This window comes from Ursus maritimus, unplaced genomic scaffold, assembly GCF_017311325.1.
Source record: "Ursus maritimus isolate PB19 unplaced genomic scaffold, ASM1731132v1 scaffold_3, whole genome shotgun sequence".
Taxonomy (NCBI): Eukaryota; Metazoa; Chordata; class Mammalia; order Carnivora; family Ursidae; genus Ursus; species Ursus maritimus.
Genome location: NW_024425563.1, coordinates 12,348,995 through 12,367,217, shown reverse-complemented (window position 1 = coordinate 12,367,217; position 18,223 = coordinate 12,348,995). Strand labels below are relative to the sequence as shown.

General features: G+C 40.2%; 1 protein-coding gene across 1 annotated transcript in view; it reads left to right on the top strand.

Annotated features, from left to right (window-relative positions):
- LOC103669102 (probable maltase-glucoamylase 2) overlaps nucleotides 1-18,223 on the top strand; it is an 89,618-nt gene that overhangs the window by 9,309 nt on the left and 62,086 nt on the right. The window contains exons 3-14 of the mRNA XM_040643909.1: nucleotides 3,175-3,298; nucleotides 3,411-3,520; nucleotides 3,849-4,003; nucleotides 4,838-5,009; nucleotides 7,321-7,420; nucleotides 8,219-8,331; nucleotides 8,452-8,577; nucleotides 11,130-11,261; nucleotides 11,353-11,451; nucleotides 13,920-14,033; nucleotides 14,929-15,013; nucleotides 17,406-17,523. Of these exons, the coding sequence (XP_040499843.1) occupies nucleotides 3,175-3,298; nucleotides 3,411-3,520; nucleotides 3,849-4,003; nucleotides 4,838-5,009; nucleotides 7,321-7,420; nucleotides 8,219-8,331; nucleotides 8,452-8,577; nucleotides 11,130-11,261; nucleotides 11,353-11,451; nucleotides 13,920-14,033; nucleotides 14,929-15,013; nucleotides 17,406-17,523 (1,448 nt within the window). The remainder of the gene's footprint in view (nucleotides 1-3,174; nucleotides 3,299-3,410; nucleotides 3,521-3,848; nucleotides 4,004-4,837; nucleotides 5,010-7,320; nucleotides 7,421-8,218; nucleotides 8,332-8,451; nucleotides 8,578-11,129; nucleotides 11,262-11,352; nucleotides 11,452-13,919; nucleotides 14,034-14,928; nucleotides 15,014-17,405; nucleotides 17,524-18,223) is intronic.

Here is an 18,223-nt window from a genome sequence, read left to right as displayed (position 1 = left end):
ACTTTCCATCTTTCCTATGTTCAGAAAAATATATATATAATATAAGAATATCTATTCCCCAAATCATCTGGGCAAAGTATCTTTTCTTTCTTTTTTTTTTTTTTTTAGGGAAGGGTCTTTGATTACTTACAATTTCTCATGGCAACAGGTCATTTCAAGTTTTCTACCTCTTCTTATTTTGATTATTTACTATTTTACTATTTAAAGATTCAAATTATAGTCTCACATTCATTGGCAAATATTTGTACAAACAGTTTTCTTACAATCCTTAGTTATGTTTAAAATCCTATATATCTGAGGCACCTGGCTGGCTCAGTTGGTTAAGTCTCAGACTCTTGATTTTGGCTCAGGTCATGATCTCAGGATCGTGAGATCGAGCCCTGCATTGGGCTCCATGCTGAGCGTGGAGCCTGCTCGAGATTCTCTCTCTCCTTCTCCTGCCACCCCATTCATTCTCCCTCTCTCTCAAAAAAGAATTCTATATATCTGTTGTCATTCACCATTTTTGTTTATAATCTTGTTTGTCCCTCTTTTTGTCAATAGAGGATTTCATAAGGTATTTGTATTTCTTTGATCTTTTCAAAGAGTCTTGTTAGATTTATTGATCTGCCAAGCTAATATCAAAATATATCTTTGTACTGTAGTAATTATCTGTGTTGGAATATCCGTAGTAGGAATTCACACATAGGCCATACCTACAAAATAGGAAGTTCCAAAATGCATATTCATGGTCTCATATGTGCACTGAAATTTAGCTTGTCAGGAACATGGCATTTCAATGTCTATTTAATTAATGGTGTTGTCTGTCTCACCTACTAAGCTTGTGGACAGCACTGTATCACGTGAACTTAGACAAATATCTGGAACAGAGGAGACACTTATTTCACATTTTAAACTGATAACTATAGATACTTGATTCTTTTCTCTTTCATTAATTACTGCTTTTACTCATTAAAATCCTTCATGTAGTTTTTCTGGGTTTATTTTGTTCTTTTCTAATTACCTGCGTTGTATATTGAGTTGTTCATCATGTATAACATTACTTTCTCTCTTTGATTCCCCCTTCCCTCACCTGTATTCTCTTTTCACCCCTTTTGGAATCTTCTAGTTGAGTGTTACTGTCTGGCCCCCTGGTCACTTTGCCTACCCTTTCTGTCTTCTTTCCGTGTCTTTGTCCTTGTGTTCTGAGGTAATCCTAAATATGATTAAAATTTTTTTTTCTTCTTGTCTTGACATTGTTCTCTTTCCTTTATGTTACTCAGTCCAAATATTAGGGAGTTTTAAATCTTGTTCAGTATCTTAACTTTCAGTATTCTTTCTTGTTTTTTTTTTCTAATGAAAGCAGCAGTTATGTGCCTCTCTCTAAAGATAATAATTATATTTATTTAAAAGTTTTGTAATTTTTTTCTATTATTGCTTCCTGCAATTTGTTTCTTCTGTTTATTAAGTCTGGTTCCTATCATAGTGTTGATTTCTCATGTTTGGTGGTTCTTGACTGTCATCTTTATTTAATTACCTATGATTGCCTGTCCTATTTAACTTGGCTTGCACAGAGTATTTAGGAGGGAAGGAAAGGACCACTGGAGAGAATGTGGGTACTTGTCTGGGTGAGGGGCTTGGCTGATTAACTGGTGCACTGCCATGTCTTCTGGTTCCCAGCATCTTTCCTAACTTCCTTAGCCTATGAACAAATACTTCAGGATGCCCACGAACTAACCAGAGCTTACCAATAGTTGTAAGGAATGTCAGATTGGGGAGCTAAATGTTCATACTGGAGCTTCCCAATTAATCATCCAAAACTATGGCCCAGATTCTCTTCTACTTTTCCACATTGACTTGGCTTGGAGCACTTCTTTTTCTCCCTTGTGTTTTAGATTATTATTATATTTTCCCCTAGAGTTGATGAGGTCTATTTCCTGTGTTTCAGTAATTTCATATCATTTCTGCCATATTGCATTATAGCTGGCTGCTTTGTAATGGTTTTGTATTTTTTTCTTAATGATACTTCCGTCACTTCATGTGAATTTAGTTGGGTGGAGTGGTGGATGCCTATGTTTGTTTCAACAGTTTGATTCAATTTGCCATTTATTTTATTTCTTTATTATAACAAAACAATTTTTATGTAAGTTAATATTAAAATTGTAGGACCTATAGAAAATACATCTCACCAAAAAATAATCATTTTTTAGAAGCTTTTATTTATGTATTTGACAGAGAGAGAGAGCACAAGCAGGGGGAGTGGCAGAGGGAGAGGGAGAAGCAGACTCCCCACTGAGCAGGGAGCCCGGGTGGGGCTTGATTCCAGGACCCCAGGATCACAACCTGAGCTGAAGGCAGGCGCTTAACTGACTGAGCCACCCAGGTGCCCCAAATAATAATCATTTTAAGAATCCATAATCAAACCACTCTGAGAAACCACATGTGGTTTATTTTTACCTTGTGGACATTGTGAATTTGTTTATGTCACCCTCTGTCCCAGTTCTAAATTTTTTCCTATTTCCTTTGCTTTATTTTTCTTACATTTTAGAAATGCATTTCTTTATGCCCTACTGTTAGTCATTTCCGTGACCCTTCCTCATGAGAAAGTCTAAACTGGTTGGTCTGACATCCAGCTTACTCATAGTATGAATATTGTGTCCCTTCAGAGTGTTTCTCTTACTCAGTGTTCTTGGCACAATGAACTTGTGGTTTTATGAATCTATCATGCATTGCTGCTTTCTTTGCTTGGAATACTGCTCTCCTGTTCCCTTATCTAACCCCTCCCCATGCACTAGGAGTGGGCTTACCTTTCACCTACTGGAAGCCCTCCCCACCCTGCTTGCATCCTTAGGCTGTGTGCCAAGGCTGGCATGTGCGCTCCTTTAGCCCCCTGGACACTCTCTGTCCAAGTACTCCTCTCATACTGAAATTGCATGTACTACTAGACCGTAATGGAAGTTTCCCAAAGGCAAGAACTGTGTTGTTTATCTGTATTATTAGTTTCTTGTCAGGTAGGTAATAAATGCATATTGGATGGCTGGATAAATGTGAGAATAAAAGAAGAAGAAATAAATGACTGCCATGTAAATAGGACCTCTCTTAAATTCTTCTTGGAATAAAATTGGTTATAAATACATAGACAGAACTTTCTTTCCTTCATTTCATATTATGCTCACTCTGTGCCGTTGTTTACAGGATGTCTGCAGGCAGCAACATAAGTGCTGCTGGAAACCTGTGCCAGACACTAACGTCCCTAGGTGCTTCTTCCCCAGGAACTGGGGCTACGAAGCCAACAGTATCCAGAATGACACAAGGACAGGTGAGCATTACCCTAATGAGGTCCAGGGAACCGCTCTTGATGACTCAGATAAGCTAAAGGCAAAATAAAGTCTAAAAGCTTCCTCCCCCCATTTTTCTCCCCCCACCCCTAGGGTTTACAGCCCAGTTGAGAAAGTTGCCATTCCCATCTCTGTTTGGATATGATGTGAGGGATGCCACCTTCACAGCGGAATATCAGACATCCAATCGTTTTCATTTTAAGGTTGGTTTGGTAGTTATCACTGAATACATCTCTGAGGAGATCAATGCCCCCATACTGGGTTCAGATCATTCTCCTTTAGGCACTGCATAGAGGTGTGGAGGCAGAAGGTGCCTCTGTTCCCCTCTGCAGGAACCTCCCAAGGGAGTGTGTGGGCTGTTTCATATTTTGTGGCATTCGCGTGATTGGGTGATTTTTTTCTCACAACTCAGGAAACACAGGATTAATAATTAGAAGCTATTTTCATCGGGGGCCGAGAGTGAAGATCCTTTGTAGCTCTACAAGGAAGTGGTCTCATCTGGAGTTGGTCTTTCTCTTTTCCTTCTGACAGATTAGTGATACCGACAACAAACGCTATGAAGTCCCCCCTGAAATTATTAACCTGTCTGCGAGGACTACTAATACTTCCAATTTGAACTATTACATAGAGGTCATTGATAAGCCCTTCAGCATCAAAATAATGAGGACGAGCAACAGAAGAGTCCTGTGAGCTTTTCAACACTCTTTGTATATCTTTGAATATACAGTCTCAGTATCAATCAGTCTGGCTTACCGGGGGTGGATAATGAGATAAGTACGACTTGGGAAAATGTTTGGACCTCAGAAAAATGTCAGTTTTTACTGTAAATCATTAACACTCGCTAATCTGTCATGATTGCAGAGCATAGCATGCTAAAATATAATGTGCTGGGGTGCTAAGTTAGAGAAACGCGCTCCGAGTTATGGTCTGTTATGAAACAGGAAGTTTTATTATTTTGGATTACCGTTCACTTTGGAACTCAGCTTCACTGCTTATCATTTCAAGTTTTTATTTCCTGAGAAACTTGCCACGAAGAACCTAACAATGGCCTGAGCTTAAACCACAAATTGTATGGGAGAAAGTACAGGGATTCATGTCGGTAAAACCTGTACACATGTTCTGGCACCAGCAAGTTACTGGTCAGCTTTGGGATGTTAGGCAAAGTCTCTCCATCAACCTCAGTTCCCACATCCACAGAAAGGGAATCAGAATACCCACTGTTGCTCGTGAACGGAGCTATGTTCATGAAGCTTCCAGAGCAAGGCCCGGCATGAAGTAGATGCCCAGCAAGTGAAAGGTCCCATCTGCTCTCTTCCCCCAGTCATCCAACTGGAGCTTCTGGTATTACCTCTCCCCTAGAATGAAAGCATCAGAGACACCCTAGAAAGGCCTGCCAAGGTAGTAGGAACGTGGATGAGAGCACCTGAAACAACTGTTCTCAAAGTCAACAGGGAGAGTAGCGGACAGGGTCCTGGCAGAGAGAGCTGTTTGGTGACTCTCGCTCTTACCCCACGGCCCAGATTGGACACGAGCATCGGGCCCCTGCAGTTCGCCCAGCAGTACCTGCAGCTGTCCTTCCGTCTGCCCAGCACCACCGTGTACGGGCTGGGGGAGCACGTGCACCAACAGTACCGCCACAACATGACCTGGAAGACCTGGCCCATCTTCACCCGCGATGCCACCCCCACCGAGGTGAGCTTCCCTTCCCCCTCCCTACGGCTCACGGTAAGGAACCCCTTCTCTCCTTTCCCGAAAATGACCTAGAGCCAAGCAACCTACAGAATTACATCCATATCTTATTTTGCCCAAGTTAGATCCGTTTGTGCTGGAGGATACTTGTTCTTGAGGTTTATAAACTCACAGTTAGTAATACATCAATTTCTTTGGTTTTTTCTTTTATTATTATTATTTTTTATTGAAGTATTGCTGACATACAACATTATATTAGTTTCAGGTGTACAATATAATGATTCCATATTTGTCTATACTGTGAAACAATCACCACAATAAGTCTAATTAACATTTGTCACCACACTAGGTACAGAATTTTTTTTTCCTTGTGATGAGAACTTTTTTTTTAATTCAGTTAATTAACATATTATTAGCTTCAGAGGAAGAGGTCAGTGATTCATCAGTAATGTATCAATTTTTAAAACGTCCCACTTTTAAAGGGAAATATAATTTAATGACTATATGATGGACTAATATATATTAGAAAATCCTTCTGCAAAATAACTATGTTTGTCTTAAATAACTGGGTAGCAGCTAGGGGAGAGCTTCAGCAGGAGCCACCTCCACTAGAATTTTGTGGACTAAAAAAATTCCCCCTTTGGCAGCTTTAGTATTATTCTAGGTCTCTGCTAGTTGAAGTATGTTCTGGAGACAGCAGTGTTGTCATCACTTGGGTTGTTGTTAGAAATGCCAAGTCAGAGCCCAGACCTACTGAATCAGAAGCTGCATTTTCACCAGATCTGCAAGTGAACCACATGCATATTCAAGTGGGCGAAGAGCTGGTCTAGAGCAGTGCCTGTCCACTGATCTGTAGTGAAGGATCAGTTCCTTTCTTTCTCTGTTTGTTTTTTTTTTAAACCTGGGGAAATGAAATGAAATGACTCAAAGACATATAAAATATAAGCTCAAATTTTAAATTGAACAGATATAAAATTACTCTTTTAAATTGCTGTAAGATTTCTTGTTTTTTTTGTACTTTCCTTGCTGATTTACAGCAAAGGGTGTGGAGAGGTGCCAGTCCACGGACAACACTTAAAGTAGCATTTCTTTGTAGAGCAGGTCTTGAAGCCTTCATTGTGCTTCTGATGTTTGCCAAGTCTGTGCAAGGCGTGCCTGTTCATGTAGTTGCAAGGGAGGGATGGGACTGAAGTTTTGCAAGTCGTATTCCATGGGAGATGAACAAATCAAGTAGCAAGCACATTAACTGGCCCACCCACCGGTATTTGATGCAATGAAGAGTAAAGCAGTAGCTGGCACATTCACTAAAGTGCTTGCTCAAGGTCCCTGACAAACATGGAACCCTAAGCATCATACTAAGCTTGGCTTTCTAGAGCTGAAAAATCCTTGAGTTATGTAGTCACAGATTAGATAGATGTTTTATCTATCTTTCTTCCTTCTTTCCTGCCTCCCTCCCATCCTCCCCTCCTTCCTGCCTGCCTGCTCTCTTTTCTCTTTCTCACTTTTTCACTCACAGTAACACACATTATCTCTTTTTATATCAGTGCTCATCACGGCCCTGTGACAGGTTCATTATCTTTTTTTTTAATTTTAAACTTATTTACTACCTAAGAATTATATATTAATTATAGAAAAATTAGAAAATATAGCTAGGCATAAAGAAGAAATACAAAATTTCTCATAATAACATCATTTTCTGCTAACATTTTGTCATATGTCTTTGCAGATATTTTCCAAATTTTAAAAAAAGAACTTGACTGAGATATAATTTATATACTGTAAAATTCATCTGTTTTAAGTGTACAATTCAGTGATTGCTTAGCACATCACCAAGTTGTGCAGCTATCATCATAATCCAGTTTTAGAAGATCTTCATGACCCAACTAGGATTCCTCATACCTTTATAGACATAATCCCCATTTCCACCCCAGTGCCCACTTTAGCCCCGGGCAATCACTAATCTACTTACTGTCTATATAGATTTAACTTTTCTGGATACTTCATATAAATAGAATCACGCAATGTATGGTTTCTTTTGCATCTGTTTCTTTAGTATCTCATGTATGAGGTTTATTCCTGTTGTAGCATGGGTCAGGTTTTCATTTCTTCTTATTACTAATAGTATTCCATTGTATGTATTTTGTTAATCTACTTATCAGTTGATGTTACCATTTGAATACCTTTTTGATACAATACTAAGCTAAGTCAAGTATTGACCAAGTTCATGTTGTATGTAGCATTTGATATTGTTCTAGTGTAAATAAAAACATTTTTAACATGTACTACTATTATTTGTTACCATTTTTCTTGACAGGGCATGATTAATCTGTATGGAGCTCATACATTCTTCCTGTGCCTTGAAGACACCAGCGGCTCCTCTTTTGGGGTTTTTCTATTGAACAGTAATGCCATGGGTAGGAAGCATCTTTTTATCTCAACAGGAATATGTTTGGGGGTGTGGCTTTTATAAACACGACTTTCATGGCGAGATCGCTGTTTAACAGAATGTGTATTTAACCTACAATGCTTCTATATGGGAACCCAAAAGTAGGGTGACCTGTTATAAATCCAATTCATGCTGAAAGCTATTCCTATTGAAAACTTCTTTGGGGTTCTCTTTTGATGCAGTGTTTTCCATCATATTCTATAGATAGTAAGATGCACTGACAGATAAGTCCCAACAATACCTGTCGATTTCAACACGTAACCCAGGCTGTCTGTAGGCAACAAGGCTGTGTTCTCATAGCTCATCCCTTCCCTACTCCAGAATCTTCTCCCTCAAGCTTCTTGGACTAAGAGTGCCTTAATAAGGGTTTGTTTTTATTTTTGTTTGTAAATTGTAGTTAAATTCATCCAACAAGGTTTTTAAAACTTTTCTGTTACGTTAAATCACTCACAAATTCCAGACATTTGTATTGTTATATAGCCAGATTAAAATAGAATCGGTTCTTAATTGAACTTAAATTAAAAAAATAACATAATAACAAAAAATAGAATTGGTTCTGCTTTCTTTTAAAAAATCAATTCTTCATTAGTGTTTTACTCACTTAATATTATGATAAACAACAAACAATCTAAAAAAAAGAAACATGTGATTGTTATCTCTTGCAAAATGAGGCTAAGATTGTTTTGGATAGCTCAGGTATTCATATTCCAGAGAAAAGTATAGTTGCAACCACGAAATTCTAATGACTCTCATTTTAATCCTGCAGAGGTCACCCTGCAGCCTGCTCCTGCCATCACTTACCGCACAATTGGGGGCATCCTTGACTTCTATGTATTCCTGGGAAATACTCCGGAACAAGTGGTTCAGGAATACCTGGAGGTAAGGGCTTTGCTTGAAGACAGTTATAAATGGAAATGGAAACAGTGTTTTCTGTATCAGCCATGGTACTCAAAACAGCAGTTTTTAAATGCTTAGACATGTGTATATTTATTTTTTCAGCTCATTGGACGACCATTCCTGCCTCCCTACTGGAGTCTTGGGTTCCAGCTTAGTCGCAGGAACTATAGTGGCATCAATGGATTGAAGAAGGTTGTGGATCGAAATCGTGTAGCTGGGATCCCTTATGTAAGTCAGAACTTCTCGTAACATGTGTAAGGCACCATCTCCTATCTTTTAGTTTTTGCGTCTAATTCAACATATTGGGAAGAAATACAGAGAGATAGGTGGATAGACAGATAGATAGATACACACATACATACGTAGACGGACAAACAGGCACACTTAGTGTCAGAAATTTGCATGCTAAATTACTTTTGTCACCATGGAAACAGCAGCTTATGGAGTCGGATGGATATGGTTTTGAATTTTAGCTTTGCTTCTTCCTAGCTTTCTCAGTGTTGTTCTAGTCAATTAGCATCTTTGAGTCTTAGTTTCCCCCTTTATAAAATGAGAACGTAAGGCTTCCTGTGGGGGACTGGTAGTGAGGAATGCCTTACTCTCTGCGTGGAAGGCAGGCAGCGCAGAGGATGAGCTCCATCAAAGTTAGCTGTTACTTTATGAAAGCAGCGCCTCGGGAGATATGGTTAACAAGAGCTGATGGTTGTAAAAATGACTCACAGTAAGTGAGTTTCTCATAGTGACCTTGAACACTCCCTCCAGATCTAGCAGACTCTAATTTTGAAAGCTCAGTGGTATTTATGATGTTCAATGTCCACTAGTAAGTAGAGAATTATTAAGTGTAGATTATTTGATAAGTTCCTCCAGGAGATGCATAATGCCTTTAAGGAAGTTATCAGAACAGTTTATTTGGGGCTAGATCTTTGGAACTGTGTTGCAAGCATATATTTGGTTAGCATGTGAAGGAAGACTGTGCAGGTGGAAATCAGGACTTAACAATCCCCTCTCAGGGCAGCGAGGAGAGCAGGCAGGGAGATGAATTTTTCCTGTGAGAAAACATGCCCGCTGTGGTGTTTTGGTGTTAAGAGGAACTTGATCATGTGTTTCATTTTAATGCTCCCAAATCTGACACCTGCAAGCGCTTAATTCCAGGAGGAATCAGGCCAAATCTTGCCACATGGTTATTGTTTTACACGGTGCTTTCACAATCATGGTTAAACGTCATATATTGGTACTTTGTAAATGAGATGATGGAGACACACTGCATGGTTTAACCTAAGGTCACGAGAGCTAGCTAAATGGTAGGCCCAAGATTCAAAAATAGTTCTTTTGACTACATGTGGCATTGGTTTCGATCTATCCCCGCACCTCTGATGTGCAGGGCTTTTCTGAGGTGTTGCTGATTCAGGAACAGATAAGCTTTCCTTCCACAGATTGGCTCTTTCCCACCACGTGGTAGTGGAGGCACCTGGGTACGATTGACTGCCCGGTGTTAGAACAGATGTGCTGCGTTGGCACCAGGCCACCAGCCACATTTTCCTGCGGGCCTGGAAGCTAGAACCTTCTAGGACACATGAGAAACACTTACTACCTAAGGAAAACTTGCTTAGAAGAACTTCGGATGTCTTTGAAGTTGTGGCAGTTTGCGGGGGGGGATAAAAGAGCAGCTGGACCCCAAGGGCCTATCACAAAAAACCCAGTCGACCCCACCCACCCAAGCATATGACCTTGGGACGTGTGGCTCAACCCCTTCACCTTTCAATTCTCACTAAGAATAACACCTGCTCCTCACAGATTGGTATGCAAACATTCAAATAATCTGTGTATGAGACTTTGGTTAATTAAAGCTCTGCCCCTTTGTCATTTATCTTTGTGAGTTATTATTCTAGCGGTTTTATAGAGCAAGAAGACTGTTTTCTCCTCGTATGATATATTCTAATTTAATGTGTAGGGTCCAAGTTAGCACATGGTTACAACATTACGAATATACTCACCCAAACAGACATTTAAAGAGCACCTGTTTTATTTATTTTATTTTATTTTTATTTTTAAAGATTTTATTTATTTATTTGACAGAGAGAGAGAGATAGCCAGCGAGAGAGCGAACACAGGCAGGGGGAGTGGGAGAGGAAGAAGCAGGCTCCCAGCGGAGGAGCCTGATGTGGGGCTCGATCCCAGAACACCACGTTCACACCCTGAGCTGAAGGCAGATGCTTAACGACTGAGCCACCCAGGCGCCCCAAGAGCACCTGTTTTATGTCAAGCATCCAAGCTCTCAAGTTGCAGTGATGAACAAGACATAGTCCCTACCCTCAACTTCCTCCCAGTACCTCATGACACGCATCCGTCAGGACAAAGACATAAAACTGCAGCCTAAGAGTGCCTGCATCTTTCAGAAGGGGCTTATTTACTTCTAGGAGGTAGCCAAGTCCTGGAAGTTCAAGGATCATTAAGAAATAGGACTTCAGGGGCACCTGGGTGCCTCTGTCTGTTAAGTGCCTGCCTTCAGCTCAGGTCCTGATCTCAAAGTCCTGGGATCAAGCCCTGTGTCAGGCTCTGCACTCAGTGGGGAGCCTGTTTCTCCCTCTGCTCCTCCCCCTGCTCATGCTCACTCTCTCTCTCAAATAAATGAATAGAATCTTAAAAAAAGAAGGAAAGAAGGAAAGAAAGGAAAGAAAGAAATATGGCTTTAGTTTTAGGGAGCAAGAACCAGAGCTATGATCCCTTCCATCAGCACGGTGGTATTGCCTAGGTTCTAACTGGCCGGCACTATCTTTCAGGATGTCCAGTACTCTGACATAGACTACATGGATGGAAATAAGGATTTCACTGTCGATAAACAGGCTTTCCCTAATCTCTCAGATTTTACCAGCGACTTACATAAGCAAGGACTGAAATATGTAATCGTTATGGTATGTTCAAACAAGTCTGTTGCCTTGTTTTCCCTTTCAAAGTGCAAAAGAAATTGACAAAAATAATATTTGTTATATGTTTATTTATTAGAATCCTGGCATCTTAAATAACTCTGACTACCCCCCGTATATGAGTGGAAGGACAAAGAGAGTATGGGTCTTGGGAGACAATGGCTTTGTCGTTGGGCAGGTAATTTTGCAAGGAAAACAATTACAGTCATTTGGGGGGAAGTTTGTACTCTTATTATGAAAGTGAGTAGAAGGCACGTTGTAATATCTACTGTTTCCTTGGCTTTCGAGGCTTCCTTTATTATTATTTTTAAAACAGTAGATGTAATGGTAAAATGATTATGATTCTGAAGGATTTTTTAAAATTGAAATGTATTTGACGTATGATATTGTGTAAATTTAAGGTGTACAGCATGTTGATTTGATACATTTGTATATTGCGATATGATTGTCATTGTGGCGAGAGCACTTCTGCCATATCACATAATTTTCATTTCTTTCTTCATGGTGGGAAAAATTAATATCTAGTCTCTAAAAAGCTAGCCCCTGACCTTCGGTACTACAGATATTTGAGAAGCAATTATTGTAAGAAGAAAATTCATTTATTCTTAAAGTCCTCTGGCCTCTCAATTTCTTTCTCTTTCCCAAGACAATACGTCCGGCTACAATAATGTAGCAAGATGCTCACAGTCTAATGTGAAACCTGTCTCAGCAAATGTACTTTTATTTTACATGAGACTTACAGAGCCCAGCCTTTATTCAGGCACTGGAGTAGGCTGATGAGAAGCCTATTGCCAGAGTACTTTACATCAAATCGTGGAGGCAACTTTCTGTTCCAGTTACACATAGGGTCAGCCCTAGCTGATTGGATTATGTGAGATTTACTAAAACTGATACTTAATCTGAGAGTTTATGTGGCTGCAAGTTGTGTTGCTCCTGGACAGTTTACTTTTCAAAACTGTCTTTTCAGGGTTATCAATGCCCCCTTAATCTAACTGCTCACTTAATTCCTGTCATTGACTTTGTTTATAATACTTAATCCTATTTACTTTCTTTTTCATTGAGTCTAAACTTCTATGAAACAGTAGTTTCCTTCCTTCCCTAAACCAATGCTTAGATTTTATTGTTTTGTCTGAAGTGAACTTCTAAAATATCAGATAGACCGATATTCATATATAAGTACAAAATCAGAGCCCATGGTCACATAAACATGATTTTGATTATCTAAAAATAGATTATCCAGACCAATGATTCATTTCAGTAGTACTCATATTGGAGTGGTATACAACTGGTAATTTGCATATGATTATAAGAATTTAATTAGTTGCCTCCATTGACCAATAAATAACATCAAACATTTGATCTGAGATGCTGGCAGAGGTAGTCGTCTTTGAAGTGGGTGGAGGTTTATTATAAAACTGTTCAGGGGGTGCCTGGGTGGCTCAGGTGGTTAAGGGTTCGACTTAGGTCATGATCTCAGGGTTGTGAGATTGAGCCCCGTGTCGAACTCTGTGCTGGGTATGAAGCCTGCTTAAGATTCTCTCTCTCCCTCTCCCTCTGCCCCTCCTCCCACCCTCACTCATACTCTCCCTCTCTCTAAAATAAATAAACAAATAAATAAAAATAAAGATATTTGGTTGGAATGAAGTTTGCTGGGCCTACTCTAGATAGAGTGTTGCTGTAGGTGACTTCTTTACCACACTGCCTATTTCCTGAAGTCCAAAATTACCTCCTGTTACTATTTGGTGCCCTATCACTTAACACAAGAGACCAGGAGTTCCATCACTTAAACTGAGAATTTTAAGCTCCCATCTTGAGTTTTAAAAAGTCTCTGCATTATATATATACATATATATATAAAACATGTTTTTATATCACATATATTTATATATTTTATAATATATAAAAATAATATAAAATATATGTAATATATATAACACATAATATATATTAATATATGTAAGATATGTATTAACTATATTGCCTGAGCGTAAGATCCTAAATGACAACCTATAAGTTTGTTGGGAAAATAAACAAGAATATAAGCACAAAAGCTTATAGCCTGTCAATTCAGACTTTTCAATAATTTGGCCGTAAGTTCTACCTTTGTGCTATTTCTGGAAAATGTTAAAAGCTACATCAGTAGGAATAGGTTAGGAAGAGAAGAGAGGATAAGAAATATTGGAACTGAGTAAGAAGCACAAAATTCATCCCACCATTTAAAACAGATTGTTTCTCTACCAAAACCAAACATATCACTTATAAACATCATTATTCAAAGCGGGTTTAAATGACCTTTAATTAACACACTAAGTGACTCTAGTCATTCTCTCCTAAAACCTTACCCAGCTAGATGGATGAGTGTTTTTAGACTGTTCTCCCAGCTGGTCTGACATCACGAAATTTTGTTTTCGTGTTTTCATAGATAAAAGACATCTGATGGCTTCTCGTGTATTTAATTGGCTGTTTTTCTTTCTTTTTTCTTCTTTTGGTTCCTTGCATCTAGTTTACTATTTAGTTTGAGGGGAAGTTTTGATTCTGAAATGATAAGATGCCTGGGGCTCCTGGTGGCAGAAGCCATAGCAGCAATGAGTATGTCCCTCGTCCTCAGGCGTACCCACTGCCACCGCCTTCTCCTTTGTTCTCTAGGGATACCCCGGATGGACCGTCTTTCCAGACTACAGTAATCCGACTTGCACTCAGTGGTGGAAGGAGCAGCTCAGTGAATTTCATCAAACTCTTGAGTTTGATGGAGTGTGGATTGTAAGTTGTTATTCCAGAATCAAACTGCTTTTAGAAACGGATAATTCAAGGTTTGAGAAAGAGCTTTGACCCTGATCTGTAATAAAATCGTTTTCTTGACACAGTGGTATTTAAAATCCTTTTACTTAATGCAGAGCTTGTATGCAGGAAAATAGACCCCTCACAACCCCAGATTTTAATTCTGGATCTGCCACCAACTGATTATTTCTTTTTTGAGAAAGTCCTTTAATTTCCTGTGGCCTCTGCTTCTTCCTCCTTTAACTGTCTTTCAACTTAAAAATACTGTTTTATGAGAGGCTGTCGCACCGATTCCTTAAAATTTAAAGTTCATCAGAGAATGATTTAATGAACCCCTTTTATTTTTTAGGTGGGGATAGCAGGTGGAGATATTTCTTTGAAATTTGGAAAATTATCTCTGTTAGCAAGATTAGGCATCACCTATTTTTAATCCATTTTAAAGAGACAGATTTGGTCTCCGTTGTATCTTCTTGCCCCTCACTGAGTGGACTAAAAGACAGGGGAAATGATAAAACAGAAATACTCCTCTGTCTTAGGTTCTTTCGAACAGCACTGAAACATTAACAGCAACAATAAAACTCACATTATTCATAAGGTAAGAGTCAGCCTTTGGAATGGTATCGCTTAATTAGTTAACTGAAATCCATGTGTAAAAGATAAAATGTGCCTGATAGTATTTCGGGTTGGAGGGCACCTTAGACACAACCCAATCTGAAAGATGAAACAGAGGTCAAGAAAGTTTAGGAAGATTACTCACGATCCCAAAGTCAGTTAGTAAGAGGCCCCGGATGTGGAGCCTCTAGTTGAGTAAACCTTCCCGGACGACTAACCCTACATCGGTAACACTTCCCCTCGTGTGTCTTGTGTGTCTTTGAAGGAAATGGATGAAGTATCCAGCTTTCTGCAAGGTTCCGATCGCGGGTGTGAATGGAACACCTTCAACTTTCCTCCTTTCACTCCCCGTAAGTTGTCATGAGATATGCTTAGAGCAAGCGTAGCAACACTCAGGCAGGGCCGAGAACAGTCTCAGTTCCCAGTGCAAGGGGCCTGCAGGCACGCTGGTTGCTCCCCTACCGGAGGCCTTGCCGTGCCCTTGGGCTCCGGCCACCTTCTGGCCACCAGAACCCAAGGGCGGGCGTGTGGTGGATGCGCGCCTCCCCCAAGGAGCTCTGCCTTCCTCCCGTCCTCTTCGTGGTCTCCAAACCCCTCAGACAGTTCAGTTTTCAGCTTTGTGAGAATACCAGAATACTTCAAGGTAGAAACTACCTTCCATTGAAGTAACTCTGTAATTTTGTGCTTTTTTTTTTTTTTTTGCTCATTAGCCACAATTTAAAGCATCCATGGTTCCTTTTAGATCCTTCTTATTTTTAAACCTCATTCCTAGTCAGATTTTCCAGTCCTGATTTCAAAAGTGTGTATGTGTGTGAAAGAGTATCAAATAGATGATGCTGTGGATTAACAGAGTAAAAAGTTAATTTTTTGCTCATATATTCCAGCGTGAGATGCGTGGCTCTCATCCAAGCAGTGGCTCAGGAATCTAGTTTCTTCCATTGCTCGGTTCTCCCATCTGAGTCCTTTGTTTCCAGCTTCCTGGATGAAGTAGAAAGTAGAGGAGTTTGATTGGCAGGCCCAGAAGTGGGGCGTATTCAATTTGCTCACATTTCTTTGCTCAGAATCCAATCGTGTATTGTCAGTTCAACCTCGAGCGAAAGTGTGAAATATAATCTTAACTCTTCCAGGAAGAGAACACAGCCTTGGTGAGCATCCGGCTTGTGTCTGCCGGTTGATTCTGGTTTGTCCACTTCACTTGCACCCTGGACCATGGTTGACCGGTTTCTTTAGCTTCTTATGGTTACAGAAGGAGTGGAGATGTTTTTTAGGAGGAATCTTGGCTTCAAACCATTTAACTTCTTGCAAAATCTGCTGTTTGCTTGTCTGCTTATTCCTCATTCTTCTCTGCTCAGTCTGTGTTCCCCCCTCATTTTTTTCCCACTTCAGATCAGTTTATCATGTTTCCCTGTAATCTCTTAATCTTCTTCTTAGCGAGAACTAAGTTTTGTTTTTTGTTTTTTTGTCGATAGAAAACTGCAGTCTTATCCCCTTTTGCCTGCTTCTGGCAAGCACCTCACTCCCTAGCTCCCCCCATTTTTGTCTGCCTACCTATGACTAGCCACTACCTCCTACGTAGCTGCTCTGCTTCTCATCTTTTCAGGATTGGGCAGTACACAGTAGCCTGATAAAAACTTACGTAAATTACCTTTAACCCCGGGACAATGTTAGTGTTTTTTCTTGTCATTGAAGTGGTCATGAGTCTCATTCCACAAACTGAGCTGTGCCAAAAATATAAATTTCATAATGTTTTACCATTCAACTTAATTTCTGATTGAGTTGGGCTGGTGAGATTCTGTTGGGCTAGTGGGAAAAAGTCAGCGTCAGGGTTTCCTGGTTCCACCACTTTCTGGAATTGTGCTTCATACTGAGGCCCTGTGTCCATGGCATGGCTTCAGGAAGGAGAGCTGATATGGAGCCCAGTTATTGGTCCACAGGGAAGAAAAGGGAAGAACGAGATTCTAGGCTACAAAGCAGAAAATGTTGAGCATTTTAGGCATGAAAAGGGAAAATAACAGTCAGACAATGGTGATTCTAGAAGCAGGATCTGAGTTCTTATTCATGAAACCACCCAAATGTTGTATCTCATTTCTTAAAAAAAAAAAAAAAAAAAAAGCCTGGTGCGCCTGGGTGGCTCAGTCGTTAAAGCATCTGGCTTCAGCTCAGGGCGTGATCCCAGAGTCCTGGGATCGAGCCCCGCATCGGGCTCCCTGCTCCACTGGGAGCCTGCTTCTTCCTCTCCCACTCCCCCTGCTTGTGTTCCCTCTCTTGCTGGCTGTCTCTCTCTCTCTGTCAAAAAAAAAAAAAAAACAAAAAAAACCTAATTGGGGTTGAATGCCTAGAATGGAAGAGTGAAACTATATCCTCCCCACTTCCCCCATCTCTATTCCTTACACACATAATTCTTCTTGATGAAATGTGTGTAGAGAAATGTGGTGCTTTATTTACATTTCATCTCAAGCCAACTTCCTGTTGCTCTCAGCTCATTTCCCAGTTGCCTCCGCTCAGCACCATGTTTTATGAGCTCCAAGGGAATGCACCTTAATGTTAATGATCAAACTCAGAGAGGGGCTTAGTGGGTCCCAGGTAGGATGTAGCATTTAGGATAGAATTTAAAGCTGGAAAGGATTTTGTCAGGTGGCAATTGGGTGGGAAGGTACAGTAACCGGGAAGCGAACAATTGGGTGGTTATTTTGTTAGAGCTGATTGATAGGAAGCGCCTCACTGATGGCTATTTTCCCACAGGAATTCTGGACCGCTTGCTTTTTGCAAGAACCCTCTGCATGGATGCCGAATTTCAGTGGGGCCTTCACTATGACGTCCACAGCTTGTATGGCTACTCCATGGCAAAAGCAACACACTCGTAAGCACTTGGTTTTCGCCCTAATTCCCGTGTAGGGGAGGTGGGTGGCAGAGGGTTTTGCGTATCTTCCATAAGTATGTTTTTCAAATATATTTTGTGGTTATAAGGATGTATAACTCAGATCTTAGAGGATACTTAAGAACTCTTCTCATAGAGCCCCTTGGTGCCCGTGTGAGATTAGTTTTGATTGGCTTGTGACTAAGGGACTTCATTAGATAGTGGTAGGCAGTAATGTGCAAGGTGTTTAGAGCCCCCAGTTGGAAGCCAGCCCTTGCTTAGGTCCTGTTACAGAACCATACTAGGGTTGCCTGATTTGACAAATAAAAATATTGGACCCAGTTAAATTTGTAGTGGACATACTTATACTAAAAATTATTGTTAAAATGAAATTCAATTTTGCCCGAGTATCCCTTGTTTACCTGGCACAGCTACCCACACCACACCCTCCTGGCTTCTCTCTCCACTGCCTGCCCCAGGCTCCCTCTCAGTTCTCCTGTCTGCAAACATACGCTTATCTTTAAAGCCTCTTTTCAGATGTTTCTAGAAACCTTCCTGTCAGTTCTAGGAAAAGGTTATTTACCTTTTTTTGTGCTATCTTTGTTTGTATTACAATATGCTCAATATGCAAAAATCTTGTATTACAACATTTAGATACCCCCCCTTTTTTCTTGCTGAACTGCAAGTTTTTGAGGGCAAAGTC